The sequence below is a fragment of the Perognathus longimembris genome, chromosome 1 (genome assembly GCF_023159225.1).
Source record: "Perognathus longimembris pacificus isolate PPM17 chromosome 1, ASM2315922v1, whole genome shotgun sequence".
Classification (NCBI taxonomy): domain Eukaryota; kingdom Metazoa; phylum Chordata; class Mammalia; order Rodentia; family Heteromyidae; genus Perognathus; species Perognathus longimembris.
Window position 1 is genome coordinate 134,946,431 of NC_063161.1, and position 22,408 is coordinate 134,968,838.

A 22,408-nucleotide genomic window follows, 5' to 3' on the forward strand; every position below is an offset into this window, starting at 1 on the left:
TCCTTACCTAAAGATCTGCTCTCCACAAATCACTGCTGCTTCAACTTCCAGAGTATTTTCTAAAAATACAAATCCATTCATGTCATTTTCTGAAGTTTTGCATTGTTCCCTACCTTAGACCACTTCGGCTGGTATAACAAAAATACCATAAACTAGGTGGCTTGAATTAACAAGCTTTTTTTTTCTCAGTCTGGAGGCACTGCAGATTGTGTATCTAACTAGGACCTGCTTCCTAATTAACAGATGGCTGTCTTCTGGCTGTCCTCCTTTAGAAGAAAGGAGCAAGAGAGCTATCTGAGGTCTCCTAAGAGTTCATGAGAATGGCTCCCTGAATGGAAACTCAAAAGGCCCTACTTAACACATTGTTAGAATTTCAGCATATGAATTTGACAGAATGCATTTAGTCTGTAGCCTTCTTCTTTATATGATACATTTTAGAGACCTTATCGTCCAACATCAGACTGCTCATTTCTCTTGCTCCTGCCTGCTTACTTAATTACACTGAAATAGTATGTTCCATATTACAATAATATAGAATTACTTTAGGGTCTAGGGTTTGATTCTACCCATATATATATATATATATATATATATATATATATATATATATATATATGTCAGAGGTTAGACAGCTACTATTGTACTATTGTATGGATACTGGAAATAGACACAAAATTCCAGGATCAGAGACAAAGGAGTCTCTTGGTTTTGACACAACAAGAAAGCACTAGAACCTATGTGTTTGCATCAACTTCCTTTTCACCAAAAAACCTTAGAGAGTTGTAAGACCCAGGTGGGTGCTTCACACAGTAGGTTTCCAGTAAAACCTAGAAAAAAAGCACTAAACTTTAAGAATCTCCCATTTTTGTATTAAGCAGTACCTAAGTCTAGAGGAAGAATGACTTCATCCATCTAGTAGTTTCAGATACGTGTCTGAGAGGTTAAAGGGTGGAAGAGTGGTCTAGATAACAAGAGGTCAACTCTTGAATTCTGGATATACCCAATAAAAACATGAGGCCCATTGTAGATTGCCTCACTCAACAGCCTGACTAATTGTATCATTCCATTAGCTACTCCAGTCAGTCTGATCAACAGAGGCCAGGACCAGATCACGTTGATTAGTTTCACACAGTTCTTAATTAACAACACTCCCGATGGCAATGTATGAAAATGTCTTGCAATATTAACTTCAGCATTATCCCCCAGTGCCCTAGATTATGTCAAGTGTGAATAGTACCAGAGTAGACTGTAAGTTTAACTTCAAATAGCCAGCATATAATCTAAGCACAGTCTATTTTCTATCATGATCCATGAATAGAAATTTTCTTGGTCGTCTTTGGTGTTAAAGCCTCCAAACCCAATGCAGGAACAGGGCCCTCTTTCTTTCACATACAAACATATTACTTTAAAAGGCACAAGTCAGTTTACCTTAGTATTTGATAACCATGATTTCCATTACATTGATTTGGATAAGCCTTAAGACAGTATCAGTAATTAATTTCAGCTTTAGTTGGCTATTATGTGTTATTATACAAGGCTATTCATACATCTAAAGAACATGAAGATTTATAGCCATGAGATTAAAATAAAATCAGTGCATATATGTCTGCATGTACTGGTGGGTACATTACATGATGAGGAGCTACAATTGTTGGCATCAAGCATGACAAAAGAATCTTAACTACCAATGGCCATAAGAAGTTTTCCATTTGGAATCCATGGGGTAGAAGTGATGAATAAGAAACAGGTCAGACAGACATCTTGCCTTAGATGCTGTTTGATGAAGGTGATGATCCATCTTTGTTTTTCCAGAATGCCGTACCAGATCCAGAGAATAGAGTACGAATTATCCTCCCTTCCCCTGTGTCTCACAAAGTCTAACCTATGCCCTCCCCAGGTGCTAGAGTTTTACTTTCCCCCTTTGGTTATAAAAATATTGTGTCTCATCCAAGAAATTATAACTTCACTTCAGCTTCAACCATAGTCTCTTTGTAGCCATACTTTTCATCTGGAAGGCTACGTGGGTATAGGACAATTTATGGAGACTTGGTATATCTCCACATGAGGCCCACTATTGGAGGTCTGAATGATCAAGGTAAGTCAATCAAGTGACTATTGGGATATTTATGGTCTAGAATCTGATATTGTTTTTAGGGACACGAAAGACAAATTTTTAAACTAGGTGTAATTCCCCCATCACTTTTGTCCTGATTATGACCCAGGAGATTACAAGGAACCCTTTCTAGAGATGAGATGGACACATTCAGTAACCACACTACCTCCCTCAAGAGTTTAGGCCAAGAAGAGATAACAAATTCAGAGCTCGAAATATTTTTGAGTTAATTTTTAAGTAGTCTGTTCCATAGACTGTCAATAGATTCAGATACTTAAAGATGGCAGGGAACAGGGAATGTCCATCAAAATACCTTAACTATTGGTCTGTTGTTAGGTAGTCTTTGTGATTAAAAAAAAAAAATCACACCACAGTCAGACTATAGATGGTCCTGAAACCCAAAAACATGAAACAGTTTCTTTTTGAGGCCCTTGGTGATATGGCTATAGGAGGATAATCGGACTGTCACCACAACATTGTGGTCTGAAAAGAGTCAACAGTGGTAAGACACAAGGCTAGCCTAGGAGGATGTAAGAAAAGGTTCTTGCTGGGAACAAGCAGAAATAAAACTCTTTGTAGTGTGGACTCTTTCTCCAGAAGAAAAAGACATCCTTGTGGCAAGAGACATAAGATATGTGTAATGTCTAGGCCCTGAGTTCAAGCTCCAAGACTGGCAAAAAAGAAGAAGGAGGAGAAGGAGAAGACATATGCAGTGACATATTTTTGCATCAAAAACCTACTTTTTACTCAGTCTACAATGATGGATTTATTGTCATATCTAATGCAAAGATGGAGACAGATGGCAAAAGGCCAATGACCTGGGTGAAGCACATCTTTTCATCAGTGAACTGGCCCTTACAGTGGGCATCTGCACTCATGATCCAGACTATCTGATTGGGAGCCACAATTTGTTTGTCTAGTGCATGGTTCCAGAGTGTTGTCTCTAGTCTTTTAAGTGACAGGCCTGATGATGACAGCATTGACAACAGCCCAGGAACTCATACAGGTATGCTTGTGAGGAGTATTGCCTAAAGTGAGGTCAGCCCAGTGAACTGAGTGACCCTTCCACCATCAATCTTCCAGTTACCACTGAGGCTAGACACTCACTGCCTCTCTCAGTGGACATAAGATTTACATTAGAGCACAAACATCAGCAAAGCAAGATGAGGGATTTCGAGAAAACTGTATCAGGGCAACATTAAAGATTTACAGCACAGGAGGCTCTATGCTGTTTGTATTAAACAGCCATGTGTGTTCATTCACTTATTTTTTAGTCATTTTTGAGCAGCCACTCACTTCGATCTCAACTAAATGAACTTCTAGTTTTGTTTTCATTCTGCCCAAAGTTAGATAGTGAGGTCCCATTTCCCACTACCATTCATTCATCTCTGCTTGGGAATTCCTTGGCTTAGCAACCACCACCGTGTTGCCCTTAGCTTGCCACCCTATTACCATGCTAACATCCCTTTTTCTGCCTGCCCACAGGAAAGTGAACAAAGACCAAAGCCCTACTTGGAAAGCTTGCTTTAATCCTTCCTCTGTCCATTTTGGCTCATTAACAGATAAGCTAATGGAGTCACTTATGGTCCCAAGCCTTGGCTACCACTTGGGCCTGAGCTCAGGAAGTCTTCTCACCCCTGAATCTGAGGATGCCTCAGGATGATCTGTAGGGCCTTTTCCTTACTCATTAAGAAATGTCAGCATTTCATCCTCCTTCACTGTCTTGTCAGTTCTAAGATTTAATCTTACCCTCTTTACAGGCTAACAGTTAGCTGCAGATGCTGGCAATGAACACAAGACTTTTATCAGAGACAAAATACCTCATGATTGATGGCATAGCAAGTAGCCTAACACCTGTGCATTTGCATCAGTTTCCCTTATCTCTAAGTAGTCTGGAAGCAATACAGAGGACCAGATAGACATACCACACAGTGGGTTTGCATGATATCTGAGGTATGTTGAATCTATAGTTTCCAATAATTACTAAGCAAACCTGTACTTTGTCCTCATTTCTCAAGACTGCTTACTGAAAACTCATCTCTGAGAAATGACTTCAGTTAAGAGGAGTCCAAGCCTCTGTATCGTTAGCATACCCAGTGAGTACATGTAGAAGCACTTGTTTCTTCTCCCAAACTATTGTGTTACTTCTAATACTTATTTGTGTCTGCTACCGTGGTAGAAAAGTTTCACTGATTACTGGTAATTGTGACCTATATACTTCCTAGGGATAGTGATTCTTTTAAAAAATTAATATAGTAAATGCCTTGCAAGTTTATAAATATATAATTATATAGATAACATTAATAACAAATCATTTTCTCATTATTTTCATTTGAATTTTAAATAATGTATTTTTGGTATATAATGTGGTTAGCATTTAGCATTATATTTGGCAGAATGTCTTCTTTACATTTATATTTGCTATTATAAGTAGTTACAATATTTCTGGGACAGAATTATATACAAGCCTATAAATGAACCAAAAATACAGTGATCATTTTTAAGTGAATAACTGTGTTCTCCTCAAGTACAAAGGAGACTATAAAGGGTGAAAACACAGAGAAAACATGAATGCAAAGAGTTTAATGGGGAGACAAACAGAACTCAAAGTATTATTTCAGCAAAACATCTGGAAAGGGGTTGTTATATAAACAGGGGGAGCCAAGTTTTAGACATGAGTGTCTGTTAAAGAAATTGTTTCAGCTTAAGAGAAGACAGATCTCAAAGGCTTCTAGTGTCCAGCCATTAAAAAGTATGATAACCAATTGAGGAGTAAGTGTAGAGGTAACGATGCAGAGTGCATTGAAGGTCAGCTGTCAGTTATTTAGATGTTAGTTAAAGACACTTACTAGAAAGAAACAAGTCTTGAAGAATATACAGCTTCACCTGGCTCCAGAAAAGACCCCTTTATTTCCAGTGAGTGAGTGAAGTATGGTGGTGTTTTCACTAAAGAAAACACTTGGAAGTTTTATATGTTTTTAACCTTAATACCAAGCTATACCTTCAGAAAAAGCTGTTTTGAGAGGTAGCAAGAGTTTTCAACTTTTTTGCAAATTACAAGTCTCAAGCAGCTACCTCTCCCCTTCCCACCTAAGTGACAGTGACTGTGGAAGTCCAGTCACTAGAGACAAGGCTCCAGGAGGTAGTAGGGGCTGAATTTAAGCAAACAGCAGGCTAGACACACACAAAAAAATTAAAACAGGGCTGGGGATATAGCCTAGTGGCAAGAGCACTTGCCTCGTATACATGAAGCCCTGGGTTCAATTCCCCAGCACCACGTATACAGAAAATGGCCAGAAGTGGCGCTGTGGCTCAAGTGGCAGAGTGCTAGCCTTGAGCAAAAAGAAGCCAGGGACAGTGCTCAGGCCCTGAGTCCAAGGCCCAGGACTGGCCAAAAAAAAAAAATTAAAACAAAGAAACGAAAATCTCACTAAAGTCCACTTGTAGACTCTTTAAGTTCACTTAAGAATGGAACCGTATCATCTGCAAATAGAAATTGTTTAACGTCAACTTTCCCTTTTGAATTCCTTTTATTTCTTTCTCTTACCTATTGTTCTGGCTAGGAATTTGAATACTTTATTCAATCAGAGAGAAGAGAGTGGACACCCTTAACTCATTCATTCCTGATTTTAGAGGAAATAGTTTCAGTTATTCTCCATTTAATACAATAATGACTTGGTTGTATCTCGTCTTTATTTTATTGAGGTATGTTCCTTCTATTTCTAGTTTCTCCTTAGCTTTTATTATGAAAGGATGTTGAATTTTGTTAGAAGCTTTCTCTGTATCTTTGAGATGATCATGTGGGTTGTTTTTTTTGTGGTTGTTTTTTACTTTGTTTATATATTATATTACATTAATTGACTTATACACATTTTACCATCCTTAAATCCTTGGAATAAAAATGGCTTTATCATGATTGGTGGCTTGTTTAAAATATGTTTCTAGATTTGGTTTACAAGGGGTTTTTTTTGAGAGTTTTTTCATCCATGTTCATCAAGAAAATTGGTATATAACTTTCTTTTTTGTTCTACCCTTACTTGGTTTTGCAAAAGCAAATACTGGCTTTATAGGATAAATTGGATAGTATTCTTTACATTTTTATTTTTGGAGTAGTTTGAAGACTATTTATGTTCTTTGGCTGTCTGATAGAATTCAGCAGTGAATCTGTCCAGTCTTGAGCTTTTCTTTGTTGGGAGATGCTTAATTACTGATTCAATCTCATTACCTGGTATAGATCTGTTTAAGTTGTTTATATCCTCTTGGTTCAATTTTGGTGTGTCATACATGCCAAGGAATCCATTTCTTCTTAATTTTCCGGTTTGTTGGAGTACAAATTTTCAACATATTCTCTGAATTCTGAATTTATTTGTATCTGTTGTAATATCTCCCTCTTCATCTTTTAATTTGGGTCTCCTCCCTTATTCTTTTGGTTAGTTTCACTCAAGGTTGGCTGATCTTATTTATCTGTGTGAAAAACCAACTGTTTCGTCTATTTATTGATCTTAGTCTCCATTTCAGTAACTTCTGCCATAATTTTTATTATTTCTTTGGGGTTCTGTTTTGTTCTGTCTTGTTTTGGTGTTTTTGTTTTGCCAGTCCTGGGGCTTGAACTAGGGGCCTGGGCACTGTCCCTGAGCTTCTTTTGCTGAAGGCTAGCACTCTACCACTTGAGCCACAACACTACTTCTGACTGGTTTTGTGGTACTGAGGAATTGAACCTAGGGCTTCATGCATGCTAGGCATGCAGTCTACCACTAACCCATATTCCCAGTCCAAGCTATTGATTTTTGTATATAAATTTTATGTGCTGTCATGTTGTCCAAAGTGTTTATCAGATCTAGTAATTTTTAAGTGGACTCTTTAAAGGAAAGGTTCAATTTCTCAGTACCACATAAAGAGAAAAGGCCCGAAGTAGCAATGTGGCTCAAGTGGTAGAGTGCTAGCCTTAAGCAAAAAGAAGCTCAGGGACAGTACCCAGGCCCTGAGTTGAAGCCCTAGGACCAACCAGCAAAAAACAAAAAAACCATCAGTAGCTTTTCTACACCAAAAATGAACAGACTGGGCAAAAAATCAGGACAGCAAATACCATAAACAATAATCTCAAAAAAAAAAACACCTTGGAGTTAATTAAAGACGTGAAAGATCTCTACAGTGAAAACTATAAATCACTGAAGGAAGAAATCAAAGAAGACAGCCACAGGTGGAAAGATCCTCCTATTCCCATAGATCAGCAGAATCAATATTGTGAAAATGGCTATCAAAAGCAGTCTACATATTCAATACAAACCTCATTAAAATTACAATGACATTCTTTACCAAGATAGAAAAATGAATCCTAAAATTCATGTCACAGCACAAAATACTTTGAATATTAAAGCAATCCTAACCAAGAACAAAACAAACAATGCTGGGAGAAGTATCAAATAAATATATGACTTCAAACTATACTGCTGAGCGTGACAAAAGACAACATGGTATTGGCACAAAAACATACATGAAAACTAATAGAACAGAAGACTGATAAATAACTCTAGCAGTTATAGCCTGATGAGTTTTGACAGAGACACAAAAAAATGCATTGAGAAAAGATAGTGTCTTCAATAGATGGTGCTAGGAAAACTGGGTATCTACATATAGAGGATTGTTTCTCATTCTGTGCTAATATCCATTCAAAGTGCATCAGATATCTTAATCTAAGACCTGAAACTTTGAAACTACTAGGGAAAACACTGGAACATATAGATAAAGACAATAACGTCCTGCAGAGAGCTGTAATAACTCAGCAAACAAAAGCAAGGATTGACAAGTAGGATTTCTTCAAAGTAAAAAACAAAACTTCTGTACAACAAAGGAAATAGGTAGTGGAATGAAAAGGCTCCATAAAGGAAGAAAATCTTTACCAGCTATACCTCTGACAAGGAATTAATATATGTGGACAATATAAAATATTTTCATATATATATGAGAAAATGCTCAATATTCCCAACCATGAAGGAATTGAGATCAAAATGACACTGAGATTTATCTCACTCCAGTAAGAATGGCCATCAAGAATATAAAAAACAACAACTGCTGGCAAGGACATAGGGCAAAAAAGAACCCATATACATGGTTGGCAAGAATATAAGTTAGTGCAACCACTTTGGAAAACAAGGTGGAGATTCCTTGAAAATAGAACTATATATAATATGGTCTAGCAATACTACTCTTGGACATATAGCAGGATTGGAAGTACTTGTGCACCCATGTTTTCTTTGCAGAACTATTCAGAATAGCCAAGCCATAGAAACAGACTACTTTCCTTACAGTTGGTGAATGGATTGAGAATATGTGGTGTACATACATGATACAGTACTACTCAGCCATAAAGAAATGAAATTATGATATTTGCAGGAAAAGGGATGGATGTGGAGATCATCATGTTCAGTAAGCCAGGTTTTGAAGGACAAAGGCCACATGTTTTTTCTCATAAGCAGAATCTAGCCTAAAAGACATAATAGACAAATACACATAGGTAGATGTATGTGTACACACACACACACGAGAAAGAACACATGTGAAATAACACAGTGGAGCTGCTTTTTCTAACATACACTATGTAGAACATATCACAGGAATGTGTAACAGTTTCTGTTTTGAGGGGGGTACCAGTGGGAGGGGAAGAATACAGAATACAAAGGAGGGTAAATATAGCCAAATTATTATATATGAAGATAGAGAAATGAAACTTGTTGAAATTGAAGAAGGTAGCACAAGACAAGGGAGACTGATAGAGGGTATAAATTTAATCAGGATACAATTTTTATATATGTATGGAGATATCATAATGAAACCCCTTATACTATCAATATGTGCTGACTTATTTCACATGCTGTTCCCTAGATGATAGGACTTTTAAAATTCTTGTCCAACCTTTCAGAGATTACACTCCTTTTCATACGTTTGAGGAAAATCCAAATGTCATAACCACTCATGTGAAAGACACAAGAAGTTCTGAGTGTTAGTAGTTATAGGAAGAGTAGGATGGGAAGTATGTCTACCCAACAAAAAACAACTAATGCCATTTTATTCATTCAGAAGCATAGGGAAAGTTTTTCATATTTCAGAATCAGAATAGACCTGATTCTATCAGAGTAATGTCTTTCTAGTGACTAGTCACGACCTTTCTACAACTTCAGCTCTCCTATTTCTGCTCACCAGCCTTCAGAGTCTTCTTTTCTTTTTCTTTCTTTTTCTTTTTTGCCAGTCTTGGGGCTTGGACTCAGGGCCTGATCTCTGTCCCTGGCTTCTTTTTGCTCAAGGCTAATACTCTACCACTTGAGCCACAGCACCACTTCCAGTTTTTTCTGTTTATGTGGTACTGAGGAATCAAACCCAGGGTTTCATGTATACAAGGCAAGCACCCTACCACTTAGCCACATTCCCAGCCCTTCAGAGTTTTCTTAAGGATATACTTTTTTTGCATACCTTCTCCACTCTTACACTGTTTTCTGCCCTGGCAGAAATTACAAAAGCAGATTCTCAAATAAGTAGTCCTTGCTACAGGACTAGTTTATTTGTGGCCCTAAACGATGAGACTAAAGGATTAACTCCCAAATCCTCCCTGCAAAGTATTTACCTTATAACAATATTTTAAAAATGGGAGAAGTCGAAAGGGGGTGTGGGGAATGAGGGAGGAGGTAACAAATTGTACAAGAAATGTACCCACTGCCTTACGTACATCACTTTGACAAAAAATAAGTAATTATTCAGAAAAAATATATAAATATAACATATAAAAAATGGTAGAAGTCCTCACCTTACACAATAGGGAATAAATATTGAGACCACCCCCCCCCCTATTGAGAAGGCTTTATGGGAAACAAAGTGGCTTATACCATGAATCTCTGGGGAGTTGACAAATTAGCTTGCTTTCCTAACTAGTATTGTCCTTTTCCACTGATAATAGACATAGTTTCTGACTTTGTTCCAGTGCCAAGGGACCTAGGACTTTATGCATGTTGGCCAGCCCTCTACCACTGAGCTACAGTGGTCCCCCCCTTCCCCCCTATCCTCATGATTTCAGTTCTTGAATTTCTCTGTCCCTTCTACTTGTTTCCAGAGATTAAATTTGCATGTTAATAGGCTCTTAATAATGCCTGTTCAAGAGAATAGGGAGGTTGACCATAGTCCAACTGAATTATATTCTTTGTTGCCCTAGTTATTGTGTGTACCATCTGATAAGTCTCTGTCCTTTAGAACAGGAGAAGCCAGCCTGTTCACATAACTGGTGGCTCCCCAGGGTACCAGTGGAATTCCAGTTGGGTGTGCCTGTATTGGTCCTCATTAGCATTATCTGTGGGTAGACATGGATAGCTATCCGAATAAGAACACACACACACACACACACACACACACACACACACAAATTAGGGCCATTCTTTGTTCCACACAACCACCTACATTTCATTTTGCCTTCTCCACACTGGAAAACTGTTCCTAATAATCCTTGCAAACATTTGATAAATGTTTACTTTGTCCACTGTTGTGACTACTTTACAAATATTGTCTGTCTCATTTCACATGCATAAGAATTGCAGGTACTATATTATTATCCCTGGTTTAAGGATGAGGAAATAGAGGGATGGGAGGATACTTTATTTAATCTGCAAATGTTTCCCATGGTATTTCAGTGAGTCGCAGAACAAAATATGTTGCAAGCTTTGTAATAAATAAAAGTGAAGTGAACACATTATATTCCTGCCTGTTTTCTATCAAGGCCCAATGGATGTTTGTTGAATGTGTAAATGAATAAATATCACTAACAGGTGCTGTGTTCTGTGAAGGTAAAGTCTCAAGAATGATGGAAAGCATCAGTAGGACAAGCACTGTGTCTGTAACACATTAGTCACCACCAACAAGTAGTAGCTCCCCTTGTTCTCCTGCCTACTTTTCTCTAATTTCACAATCAAAATGATTGTCTGATGGAATATCTTTAAAAGGTCATGATGAATTATTCTGTAGTATTTGAAATGTTATACTCAGAAAGGTCAGACCTTATTTTTTGGCATGAAGTGTCATATGCATTTGTTTTTCCTGGGTACATTTTCGTTTTTTCCAAAGAAAAGAGCAAGAAATTTAGAGCAGGGTGCCCTCTTGAGGAAATTTTAACACCTTATTCCCCCTCTCAAAGCACCTTTCTTTTTAAGCGGTGAATAAACTGAGAGGTATAGTTAAATGTTATATGCTGTTAATGAAAAGTGAATAAAGGAAACCATTAAAATATACAAGTGAGCAAATGACATCTGTTTGAAAATTACGTTTCTCAACTTCTTTAACCTAAGTGGCAGTTGTAAATGAGATTCTTTTCAATGTTATTATTAAGCAATTTTACAAAGAGGTTATAATTCCATAAGTCATGTTGATCTGTGTCACCTCTTTCATCATTCTTCTCCATTACGAATAAGAATTTTAAAATTATATAAAAAAAACTTAGTCCTTTGCATCATTACCTGGAATTAGGAAGCACCTGTTCTATGCCACAAATTATGCTAACACAGTGATTAATGAAACATAGTCCTGAGCCAGGCACTAGCTACTCAGGAGGATGAGAGCTAAGAATCTTGGTTTGGAGCAAGCCCAGGGAGGAAAACCTGTGAGACATTTATCTCTTATTTACCACCCAAAAGCTGGAAGAAAAGTTATAGCTCAGGTGGTGGAACACTAGTTGTGAGTGAAACAAACAAACCAGGAACAGCACCCAAGCCCTGAGTTCAAGCCCCAGAATGCTCCCTACCCACCCCCCACAAATAAAATATAGCTCTGCCTTTCTTGGAGCTTTCGGTCTGTGAGGGACTCTCACTGAGTAGAATCGTGACTCACTGACTACTGAGGAAAGTGCTATACAGGAAATGGAAAAGTGGTAGAATAAAGGAAAACCAGCTTTGTGGTGTCAAGAAAATCTGCCTGAGAGGAAATAATGGAAATGGGGTGGTTTGTTTTCAGTTCATTCCAGATCTGTTTAATGTAAACTGACTTACAGACTTTTCTGTCCTTGCCGGTCTTCTCATTTATCTCTGCCCCAACCTGTGACGGTTTTTTCCTATGTCATCATCTTCTATGGAAACCAGGCAACTCTTCTTCCTCACTGTGTACCTCATTGTTGCTCTAGCGGTTCCCTTATTTGAATCTGAGATATAAACTTTGAATGCCCGGCTTCTCCTTTAGATGTATCAATAACTGTCTTCAAGAAAATTTACCACCCCTTTAGTATTACACAAGGACCACGCAAAGGACATTTTACCCCTTGGAATCTCATATATATTTTTCACAGGGGTGTATTAGACTTTAAATATAAATAATAGGTACTGTATAGATATAAATAATAGGTACTAAATAGATCAGACTGTGTTGAAACCAGTGCACACACACATTGCTGCTACTAGACAACAAATTGGAAATACATTAAAAAATTATAAAATGTTTAGTTCCTGGTAATTTATTTTTATGAACATGTTAAGGAAAAATAACTATGTGGGAGGAGGGGAAGGATGTGCATTGAGGCATTCTCTACAGTAGAAAACATTGGAAAGATTCTAAGTAACTAGTAATAGTAGGTTGGTTAAGTGGTCATATTGCCTTAACCCAATAAAACATTCCCAAGCCACTGTATAAATCATATGTGGTAGAAAGTGGTTGGAAAGAAATGAAAAAAATGAATTGCTATTTTAATGTGGTGATGTATTTTTCCTTTTATTAATTTCTCTCAGTGCTTACCTAGAAGAATTATTGAAATGTTCAAAAATGTTTAAAAGAAATGTTTAAAGAAAACTAGCCCCAACGTAAATTTCTTCTTGTTCTCTCTCTCTCTCTCTCTCTCTCTCTCTCTCTCTCTCTCTCTCTCTCTCTCTCTCTCTCTCTCTGTCATATTAGGGAAATTATCGTTTCATGAAACTCTTACTTACACGCAGAGCAAACTGGATGCAGAAGGATCTAGAAGAGATGACACCCTTGCACTTGGCCACCCGACACAAGAGTCCTAAGTGTTTGGCACTCCTGCTGAAGTTTATGGCGCCTGGGGAAGTAGACACACAGGATAAAAATAAGGTAATGGACTTTCAAAGTCAAATGAGAACAGAAAACAAACACTTTCTTCTATGATGTAAAACTTCAAGGAAGAAGGCCTACATCTGCACCTATACAAGTGGCAGAACAGCTCCATGCCTACATACATCCCTTTAAAGCATTTTACTTTAATTCTGTACTTTTTTCTGCCTTGCTTACCATATGGTCATAGTATCATCTCCTTTTTACAGATGGGAAAACTGAAGCTCAGGGAGATTAAAATTTTGTCCAAGATGTAAGTGATAGAACTAGAATTCAAATCCAAAATCCAAATTTAACTCCAAAATACTGTATTTGACAGAGTCACCATAGTTACTGTAGATGGTTAGTTTTACAGTGGCCCAATGCCCGGGACTATATACTAAGTATATAGTGGTCTAATGGCCTTGCTTTGGCCTCAGTTTCCTTCACCTTCAATCCAGAAACCACCAGTACTTGTTCTGTGTCCTTGGCCAAATTACCTAGCTCCTCAGTGCCTTAATTTTCTCATATGCAAAAAACAAATAAGATTATGGATAATAAAATGATACAATCCATACAATTTGTCTAGCATAATGTCCAGTACACAGTATTCTCTCAACAAACATAATTTGGCTGCATTTCAGTTCTGACATCTGCTCTAGCATTTGTTGCTATGATTCATTATCTTCCCTGCTCTTAAATTTTAACATATTGTCCACACTGGTCATTGTTTTGATTGATGCTCTTATCATTCTTTACAAAAGAAAAAAATGTCATCTTTAGTTAGAAAAAAATGATAATCCCCTTCCTTTCCACCCGGCATTTAGACATAGAATTTTGTTAACACCAATGCTCCCATGTAAAACTCTTATGACTAAATCCACTGGATTTATATTCAGTAATCTTTCTCACTCTCATAGCATTCTCTGTGTAATTTTTAAGTTTTATTTAGTAGTCTGAGTTCTGAGATCAACATTTACTTTACACTTGTGCAGGAATATTATTCCAAACCCATAGCATTCATAATGCTAATATTTCACTATAAAAAGCACTTTAATCTACCCACAAATACTCATATCGATCACATAAGAAGCTTTCCATTTCTTTAAGTTTTCTAAGTGTCTTCCCTATATCTTATAGCACTTCCTGTGGTCTTCAGATAGCTCTGTCCATTAGTTGCTGTGTAGGGGTAGGAGGTTATCTCGGAGTTTATCCATTCCATCAACAGCTGTGGAAAGAGCTGTGTAGTACAGGCCGAAGTAGAGAAGAGAGTAACACAGAAAGCTAGGGGAGTGATTTTCAAATTCTCTGTGGTAAAGGATCAGCTTCTTTCTAAAAAAAAAAAAAATTCTAATCAGCCATAGGTTAATTTTTTATAACTTAAAAATGAACACCTTAAAAACCAATTAAAAATCAGCAAAGACCTTTAACCGACATTTCTCCAAAGAAGACATATGAATGCCCAACAATCAGAAGAAATAATGATCAACAGCACTATTGATCAGAAAAGTGCAGATCACAGCCACGGTCAGGCCAGTGTATAGACCCACACTCATAATTCTTGTATTCCTTCAGCAGGCTTCTGAGGCTCAAGGATCACAAATTTGAAACCAGCCTGAATAACAAGATTTTTGTCTCAAAAACTAACAGGCTGGAAACCTGGCTCAGCAGTATGAACAATGAGAGCAGGTACCTCTATAACAAGCGGAAGGATCAGAATTTAAACCCCAGGACAGCAAAACCAAACAAAACCCCTACAGCTGGGATGGGAATGTGCCTAGGTGATAGAGCTAACACTTGATATACAAAAAATAAGACATGTTTGGAAGGGTGTGAAGAAATCTAACCCCCATGACTTTCTGGTGGACATGTAAAATGGTGCAGCCACTATGAAAGCAGCATGGCAAATCCTAAGAAATTAGATGATCATAATTGGCATTATACTTGTAATTTCATTGTGATCGTCAGTTGTTACTAAACAAAAGTAATAAGTTAAATAGTGACTTCATATCAAATGTTTATAGAGACATTTTAAACAAATGCCATGTTAATTTTTGTATGTCTAAGATCACGGATGAGGGAAAATGATAGTTAAGATCAAGAAGCATTGCATACATAAATAGACTTATTAAAATGAAACCCTAATTGATACTATCTAAGAACTAAAATGATTTAAAAATTCAAAGTATTCTATCACATTCTCAGGTGGGTTTTTTGGTGTGTGTGATAACCAAATGTGTGATATCAAGACCATCCCTTTCTTCATTGGTAATTATTGAGCTACTTTTGTTTTTATTTGTTTTTTTGCTGGTACTGGGATGTGAACTCAGGCATAGGTGCTGTCCCTTAGCTATTTCCCCTCAAGGATGGAACTCTACCACTTGAGCCACAGCTCCACTTTTTGATGGTTAATTGGAGAGAAGAAGATCACTGATTTTCTCACTCTAGCTGGCTTCAAACTGTTTTTCTCAGATCTCAGTCTTCTGTAGCTAGGATTATAGGTGTGAGCCACCAGCACACACAGATATTGAGCTACTTTTATCTTTCTTCTTACTATTATTAGTGTACTTGATGAACTATATAACTGTGGAAATTAAGAGGCCAGACTCTTAAAATCAAGCTTCCTGGGTTAAAGGACATGTATATCCTGGCCTTGAGCAGATTATACCTTCTCCTTGTCAATTATATGCAAATTAAAGAACACTTATCTCCCAGAGGGTTATAATGACTGTGATGTACAATGTATAAAAACTCTTTTCAGCAGTGTCTATCACCTCTTAAAAGTTTGGAGAGCTGGGCACTGGTGGTTCACACCAGTAATCCTAGATACTCAGGAGGCTGAGATCTGAGGATCACTGTCCAAAGCCAGCCCACACAGGAAAATCCATGAGTCCTTGTAAAACTCCAATCTCAAATCTCCAATTAACCATTCAAAACTCAGAAGTGGTGCTGTAGCTCAAGTGGTAGAGTGCTAGTCTTGAGCAAAAGAGCTCAGGGACAGCTCCCAGGCCCTCACTTCAAGCCCCACAACTGAACCCTCCCCAAAAAAAGTTTGGAGAAGTTAGATGTCACTTTGAGAGCCTCTCCACCTTGTAGCAAACAGCTCTGCATTGGAGTGCCTACTACAACAACCCTGAGCACGTGAAGCTGCTGATCAAGCATGATTCCAACATTGGCATCCCTGATGTCGAGGGCAAGATCCCACTCCACTGGGCAGCCAACCATAAAGACCCAAATGCTGTGCACACAGTGAGATGCATTCTGGTGAGTAGAACAAACAAAATGATGATTAAATAACCAGGACGTACAAAAGAATATGTTCACTATACACGCAGATTATGAAGCCAGAGAACACATCAGGCATGTGAACCTTCCCCCAAGATACAGAGCATTTCAGTAACACTGTTGAAGACCACACAGAAGGTTCCTGTGTTCCTACTTCCAGATGCATTCCCTCATCCTCGCTATCCTCATCCTTGTTCCCCTGAATTTATATTTATCATTCCTTTACATAGTTTTATTTTTATTATTGATTACTTGATTTTACTGAACAGTGAATAGATCTAGTGAGAGTACTGGAATGCATGTATAATTTTTAAAAGTAAGGAAACAACAAATTCACGTACTCAACACTAAGTTTAAGAAAAGGTACATTACCATTGTACCACTAAAGCCCCCAGGGTAGAGTACTTTCCAGTCTCTCCTTCCTCAAGAGGCCAACATTATCTTCAGTTTTGTGATTATCATCTACTGATTAGTTGTTTTCTGAGAAAGGGTTTCACTGTGTAGCTTAGGCTAGTCTCTCTCCTCTTTCTCCCTCTCTTCCTCTGTCTCTGTCCATATGTATATATGAGAGAGAGAGACTTTTTCACTTATTCTCCATGTTTACTAACTTCCTATTACATTTCCATTTCCTGTGTCTATCTGCTACATTCTGGGTAATCACCTCAGATCATCTTCTACTTCACTTGGTCTTTCTTCAGCTAACTCTTATGTGGTTATTCACCCTGTCTGGTGAGTATTTAATCTTCAGTGATGGTATTTTTCATGTCCTAAATTTTTATTTAGCCTTTCTTAAAATCTGTCTCATCATTATGATTATTTCTCTTCCTTGCTCACTTCCCATTACTCTCTTATATTTTTGTTGATCTTTAATGTTCCTCATATGGTAAGTTTAACATCTGAAGGCATTTAGGGTAGAATTCTCTCAATTCTCACTCAGTGATATTTTTCTCTCAGATCTTTCCCATCCTCTTAATCATACTGGTTGGGTAACTCGAGAGCCTAAGTCATACTCCTTTTTTTGTAAAATGGGCTGGTGGCACAGGAAGGCTCTAATCTGAGATGACTCTTCAGAAAAAGCTCAAATTGAGCTCTCAGATTGAAGCATGGCCTTGAACCTGAGAAGGAACATGATCCTGGCTGAAGCCACTCTGGAAGGAGAGTTGAGGATCATCCCAGCACTGGAGAAATAGGGCCTTTTGCAATGCATCTTAACTCTGTTACAAAGGTTTGATAGGAAAATAAATAAATATTATGAACTGTCATTCTACAGGGAAATAACACTGAATCACCTATAAACATGATTAAAAGGTTTCAATCTCATTCGTAAAAGTACTACAAATTAACCATCAGTGAAATGTCTTTCACACTCACAAGGAAAAAATATAGAGAGTGAGGGAAGGAGTGACACTTCCCCAAAAGAAATGTAACCACTTTGTATATCACCTTTCTAATAACAATAAAACAATTAAAATTTGTTTAAAATAATAAAAAAAAAGTTTCGCTAAGAAAAAATATAGTCAGTTGATAAGACCAACTCTATTGCCTGCTTAAATTAAGTGATGAATTTGTGCCAGCATGAGAGGATATAAAAACTTTTACACATTGTCATGGTGTGTTAATTGACATAACCATTTGGAGAGCAATTTGACAGTATGTAGTTGAAGATGAAGATCTCCTTCAACCCAGAAGTTCCTCTTTTGATATCTGGCCAAGAGAAAACTATCACACATATGTAACAAGGGACATGCAAAGGACACATTCACTGAAACATTACTTATGATGGTGAAAATAAATGGAAACAACCTAACAGTCCCTCAGAAAGAGAGTGGATAAATAAAGCATGGTTTATTCATACAAGTCAACAAATGCACTGGTATCAACACAAATACCCATAAGTGCAGTGCTAAAAGGAAAAGTGGCCAAAGGGAGTTCATATATATTATCATAATATAAACATTGGAAACAGACAAAATTATGTATGGATTATTTCTGGATTATTTATTATAAATTATTTATTAATGAAAAGTGCAAAACACAGTGTTAGCTGAATCCATACAAGACACAAAAGTACACTAGGAAAAACTTTTAGTACCATAAAAAGTAATCAATACACAGTGGTTATTACATTCTTTTCTGTACTGATAGTCAAGGATGAATAAGTCTAAAGATTGAGACTATACATTGTTTTCTGTATTTGTCTTTATTTTTGTGCCGATAAAGAAAGTAGCCACTGTTAGGTTTGGAAAATTGCTCTATTAGTATGATAGTATGCCAACCATCATTTATTTAGGATTTACACATATGTCTGAAGTTTCTCTTTCCTTCAAAACAGGATGCTGCTCCAACAGAGTCTTTACTAAACTGGCAGGACTATGAGGGCCGCACACCTCTCCACTTTGCAGTTGCTGATGGAAATGTGACAGTGGTTGATGTCTTGACCTCGTATGAAAGTTGCAACATAACATCCTATGATAACTTATTTCGAACTCCTCTGCACTGGGCAGCTTTGCTAGGTAAGTTGCTGTGAATCAGAGGATCAGCAATAAGAAAAACTGCCTGACAATACAGAATCCCTATTCCTGCTCTTTCTTGGTTCTCATCTTGTTTAATTATGTCAATTTCTAATTAAGCTGTTGAAATATTTTATAAGCTGACTCTATTGTATGCCTAAGTTTCAGCAATATAAATCCTTTCTCTGGTTAAATATTTTTAATTTCAACACCATATTTTTGTTTTCACTTTTGTCATAAAAGTAATGACAATTCATGGACAACATGTAAAAATGTAAGATAATTCTCTTCTCATACCCAGTGCCTGTATTGGGGGAAAAGAGGGCTTTAACTTCATGTTTGTGCTAATGTTGTGATAATTGATTTTTTTCTTCATATTTTTCTTTCACATAACCTTTTAGGGTATCCATTTTTATGTAAGAAGGTATACATGTGTCAGATTTTTACAACCTGAAACTTTTTCTCATGTAATGTAATTCTATCCCTTATGGTTAAAACACAACTAATGTGGTCTTTTAGTATCTTAAGAATTTTTTCCTATTTTTTATCCTGTTGCCTTTGTTTTATACTTTTTGGTATGTGGATTAGATTTCTTGCTGTTACTTTGTTTTGAGTTACTTAATATTTTAAGAACATCTTTAGTCTGTCCCAGTGATTGCTTTTAAATTTATCAAGAATATTCTGAGCCAGGTGCCAGTGGCTTGTACCTGTAATCCTAGTGACTCTGGAGGCTGCGATCTGAAGAACATGGCTCCAAGCCAACCTGGGCAGGAAAATCTATGAGATTCATATCTCCAATTAGCCAGCAAAAAGTTGGAGGTAGAGGTATAGCTGAAGTGATTGAGCACCAAGCTAAGCAAGGAAAAACTAAGCAAAAGCACAAATCCCTAAGTTCAACCCTGTGTACCAGAAATAATAAATAAATAAGCAAATGAGAACATTTTAAGCCTGAGTAGGAGTCAAGAGCAACATTTCATTTATTGACTCCTATTTAAGACAAAATAATTTATCACCTTTTACTCATTAGTCTTTTTGTATTTGTTAGTATAATCCGAGGGTGTCTCCCAATTATTATCTTGATTTTATAGCTTCATTCAGTTTTCTGGCCCTATTAATAATTATTACTTAAGTTTCATTTCAAGGTGCAATTTCATCTCTTTTCCTTTTCCTCTAGAATGTGGGTATAATTGGCAAATTTATCTCCACATCACTAAACTGACTTTATTCCACAAATTCTGTTTTCTTTCACCCAATAACATAGATTGTAATTTAGATTGTGTTTTCATTTCCTTCTCTCATCCCTGTTTCTTTTTGTCTCATCATATTTCCTTCTTCTTCTTCCATTGCCTTTCATTTCAATCTGTTTTCTTCTTAGGAATTCTGTTTCTGTTTCATGGAAGGCATTTCTTTTCACACTAAGTTGAAGATGCCAGTCTCCTGAATTCTTCCTCTGGATCCTTCTTTATAGCATTTCTGAGGTATGCTCTTTATCTTTCTCTTGGCATTTGTTTTTCCCTGTCCTATAGTGTGTTTTCCTATACTCCTTTCTGAAATTTTCTCTGTTCTTCACATAAAATGAAATGGGTGTAGATGCACTATGTGGCCCAGGTTGCCTTTGATCCTACATTTATTTCATGGAGACGCCATGAAGACCTCTACTTGTGAAGAGCAAGTAGATGAGTACCAGTGCCATTCAAGTTCTCATTGTCCGCCTGGCTTTGATTCTGTGTATCTTTGCTTGGCTGCTGCTTCTATATTGTCTGTTTCCCAATTCCCTATTACTCTAGTGATAGATAGTATGAAAAGATCCCTTCCCTACACTGATTTGTTGTTTTATTTTGTTGAAGCAGTCTCCCTTTGTACCTAAGGCTATCCTGAAACTCCTTATAGCCCAGGTTGGCCTTGACCACTCAATCTTCCAACCTCTGCTTCTCAGCTGGAGTTACAGACTATACACAACTGTTTGCATGTTGATCTTTTGTCCATTTCTTCCCTGGTAGAAATCACTTCCTCCAAACCTCACTGCAGGGTAATATCCCACCACTGCCTCATCATACCTGCCCTCTTGTTTTGTGGGTTTGGAAATCAATGTCTAAGTGTTCAAAGACTCAGAGAAAGACAGTTTCAATGGGGTAGATGTGTGTGTGTGTGTGTGTGTGTGTGTGTGTGTGTGTGTGTGTGCACGTGTGTATATACACACATAGAATATAAGGTATATTCTTATAACTTTTAAAAATAGCTTAAAGGGCTGGGGATATGGCCTAGTGGCTAGAGTGCTTGCCTCGTATACATGAGGCCCTAGGTTCAATTCCCCAGCACCACATATACAGAAAATGGCCAGAAGTGGCGCTATGGCTCAAGTGGCAGAGTGCTAGCCTTGAGCAAGAAGAAGCCAGGGACAGTGCTCAGGCCCTGAGTCCAAGCCCCAGGACTGGCCAAAAAAAAAAAAAGCTTAAAATTATCATTCTTTATATTTGTTAACTACTTTGTTGTGTCTGTTCTCAGGCCATGCACACAGATGGAGTGGTCAGGATGCTCTAGAGAAATGACTGTATTATAGTTTGTCTACCTAAACAGTAGAAAAGAATGGCTTCACACTTCTGATTGACTGCAGTGTACCCTTGTGACAAGGAGCAGTAAAGCCTAAGAGGACCTGGCACTAAAGTACCTGGCCTCCTTTGATACAGAATGAAGCCAGAGAGTACAGTGACATGATGCCTAGGATGTTTTTCTCAGTTGAGCAGTTATGCCCAGTATCATTTCCTTTATGATTAAAGTATTTCATTTTTGGTGTTTGAGAGTTAGCTTTTGCCTTTATGGTTTAGCCTGGTGAGAAGTTAGAAGAGGCTTCATTAGAGACTGCTGTTCCAAAACCATTCTGAATTGGGAACTGGTGCCGCTCATCTACGATCCTAGCTACTCAGGATATTGATATCCAGAGGATTACAATCCAAAGCCATCCAACATAAAAATGTCCTAGAGAGTCCATCTCCAAAATCACCAGCAAAATGCTGGGCTGGAGGTATGGGTCAAGTGGTCTACCACTTGGCAAGTAAGACAAGCAACTGTGAAGCCCTGAGTTCAAACCCTGGTACTGGGGTAGATGTGTGTGTATGTGTGTGTGTTTCTGTGTGCACATGTGTGTATATACACGCACATAGAGTATAAGGTATATTCTTATGACTTTTAAAAATAGCTTCAAATCATCATCCTTTATATTTGTTAACTACTTTGTTGTGTCTGTTCTCAGGCCATGCACAGATTGTCCATCTTCTTCTAGAAAGAAATAAGTCAGGAACTATCCCATCGGACAGCCAAGGAGCAACACCCCTTCACTACGCAGCTCAGAGTAACTTCGCTGTAAGTAAGATAGGACCATTTTTTATTTTTTTTTCATATTGCCAACTGTAGAGTGACATGCCATTACAAGAAATAC

At 37.5% G+C, this 22,408-nt stretch overlaps 1 protein-coding gene across 3 annotated transcripts in view; it reads left to right on the plus strand.

Annotated features, from left to right (window-relative positions):
• The window catches only part of Invs (inversin), a 103,161-nt gene that overhangs the window by 48,188 nt on the left and 32,565 nt on the right, over nucleotides 1–22,408 (plus strand). For 2 of the 3 annotated variants that reach the window (XM_048338083.1, XM_048338102.1), the window contains exons 4-7: nucleotides 13,025–13,198; nucleotides 16,274–16,441; nucleotides 18,795–18,975; nucleotides 22,223–22,332. In XM_048338083.1, the coding sequence (XP_048194040.1) occupies nucleotides 13,025–13,198; nucleotides 16,274–16,441; nucleotides 18,795–18,975; nucleotides 22,223–22,332 (633 nt within the window). The remainder of the gene's footprint in view (nucleotides 1–13,024; nucleotides 13,199–16,273; nucleotides 16,442–18,794; nucleotides 18,976–22,222; nucleotides 22,333–22,408) is intronic. The other variant, XM_048338093.1, reaches the window with a different exon arrangement.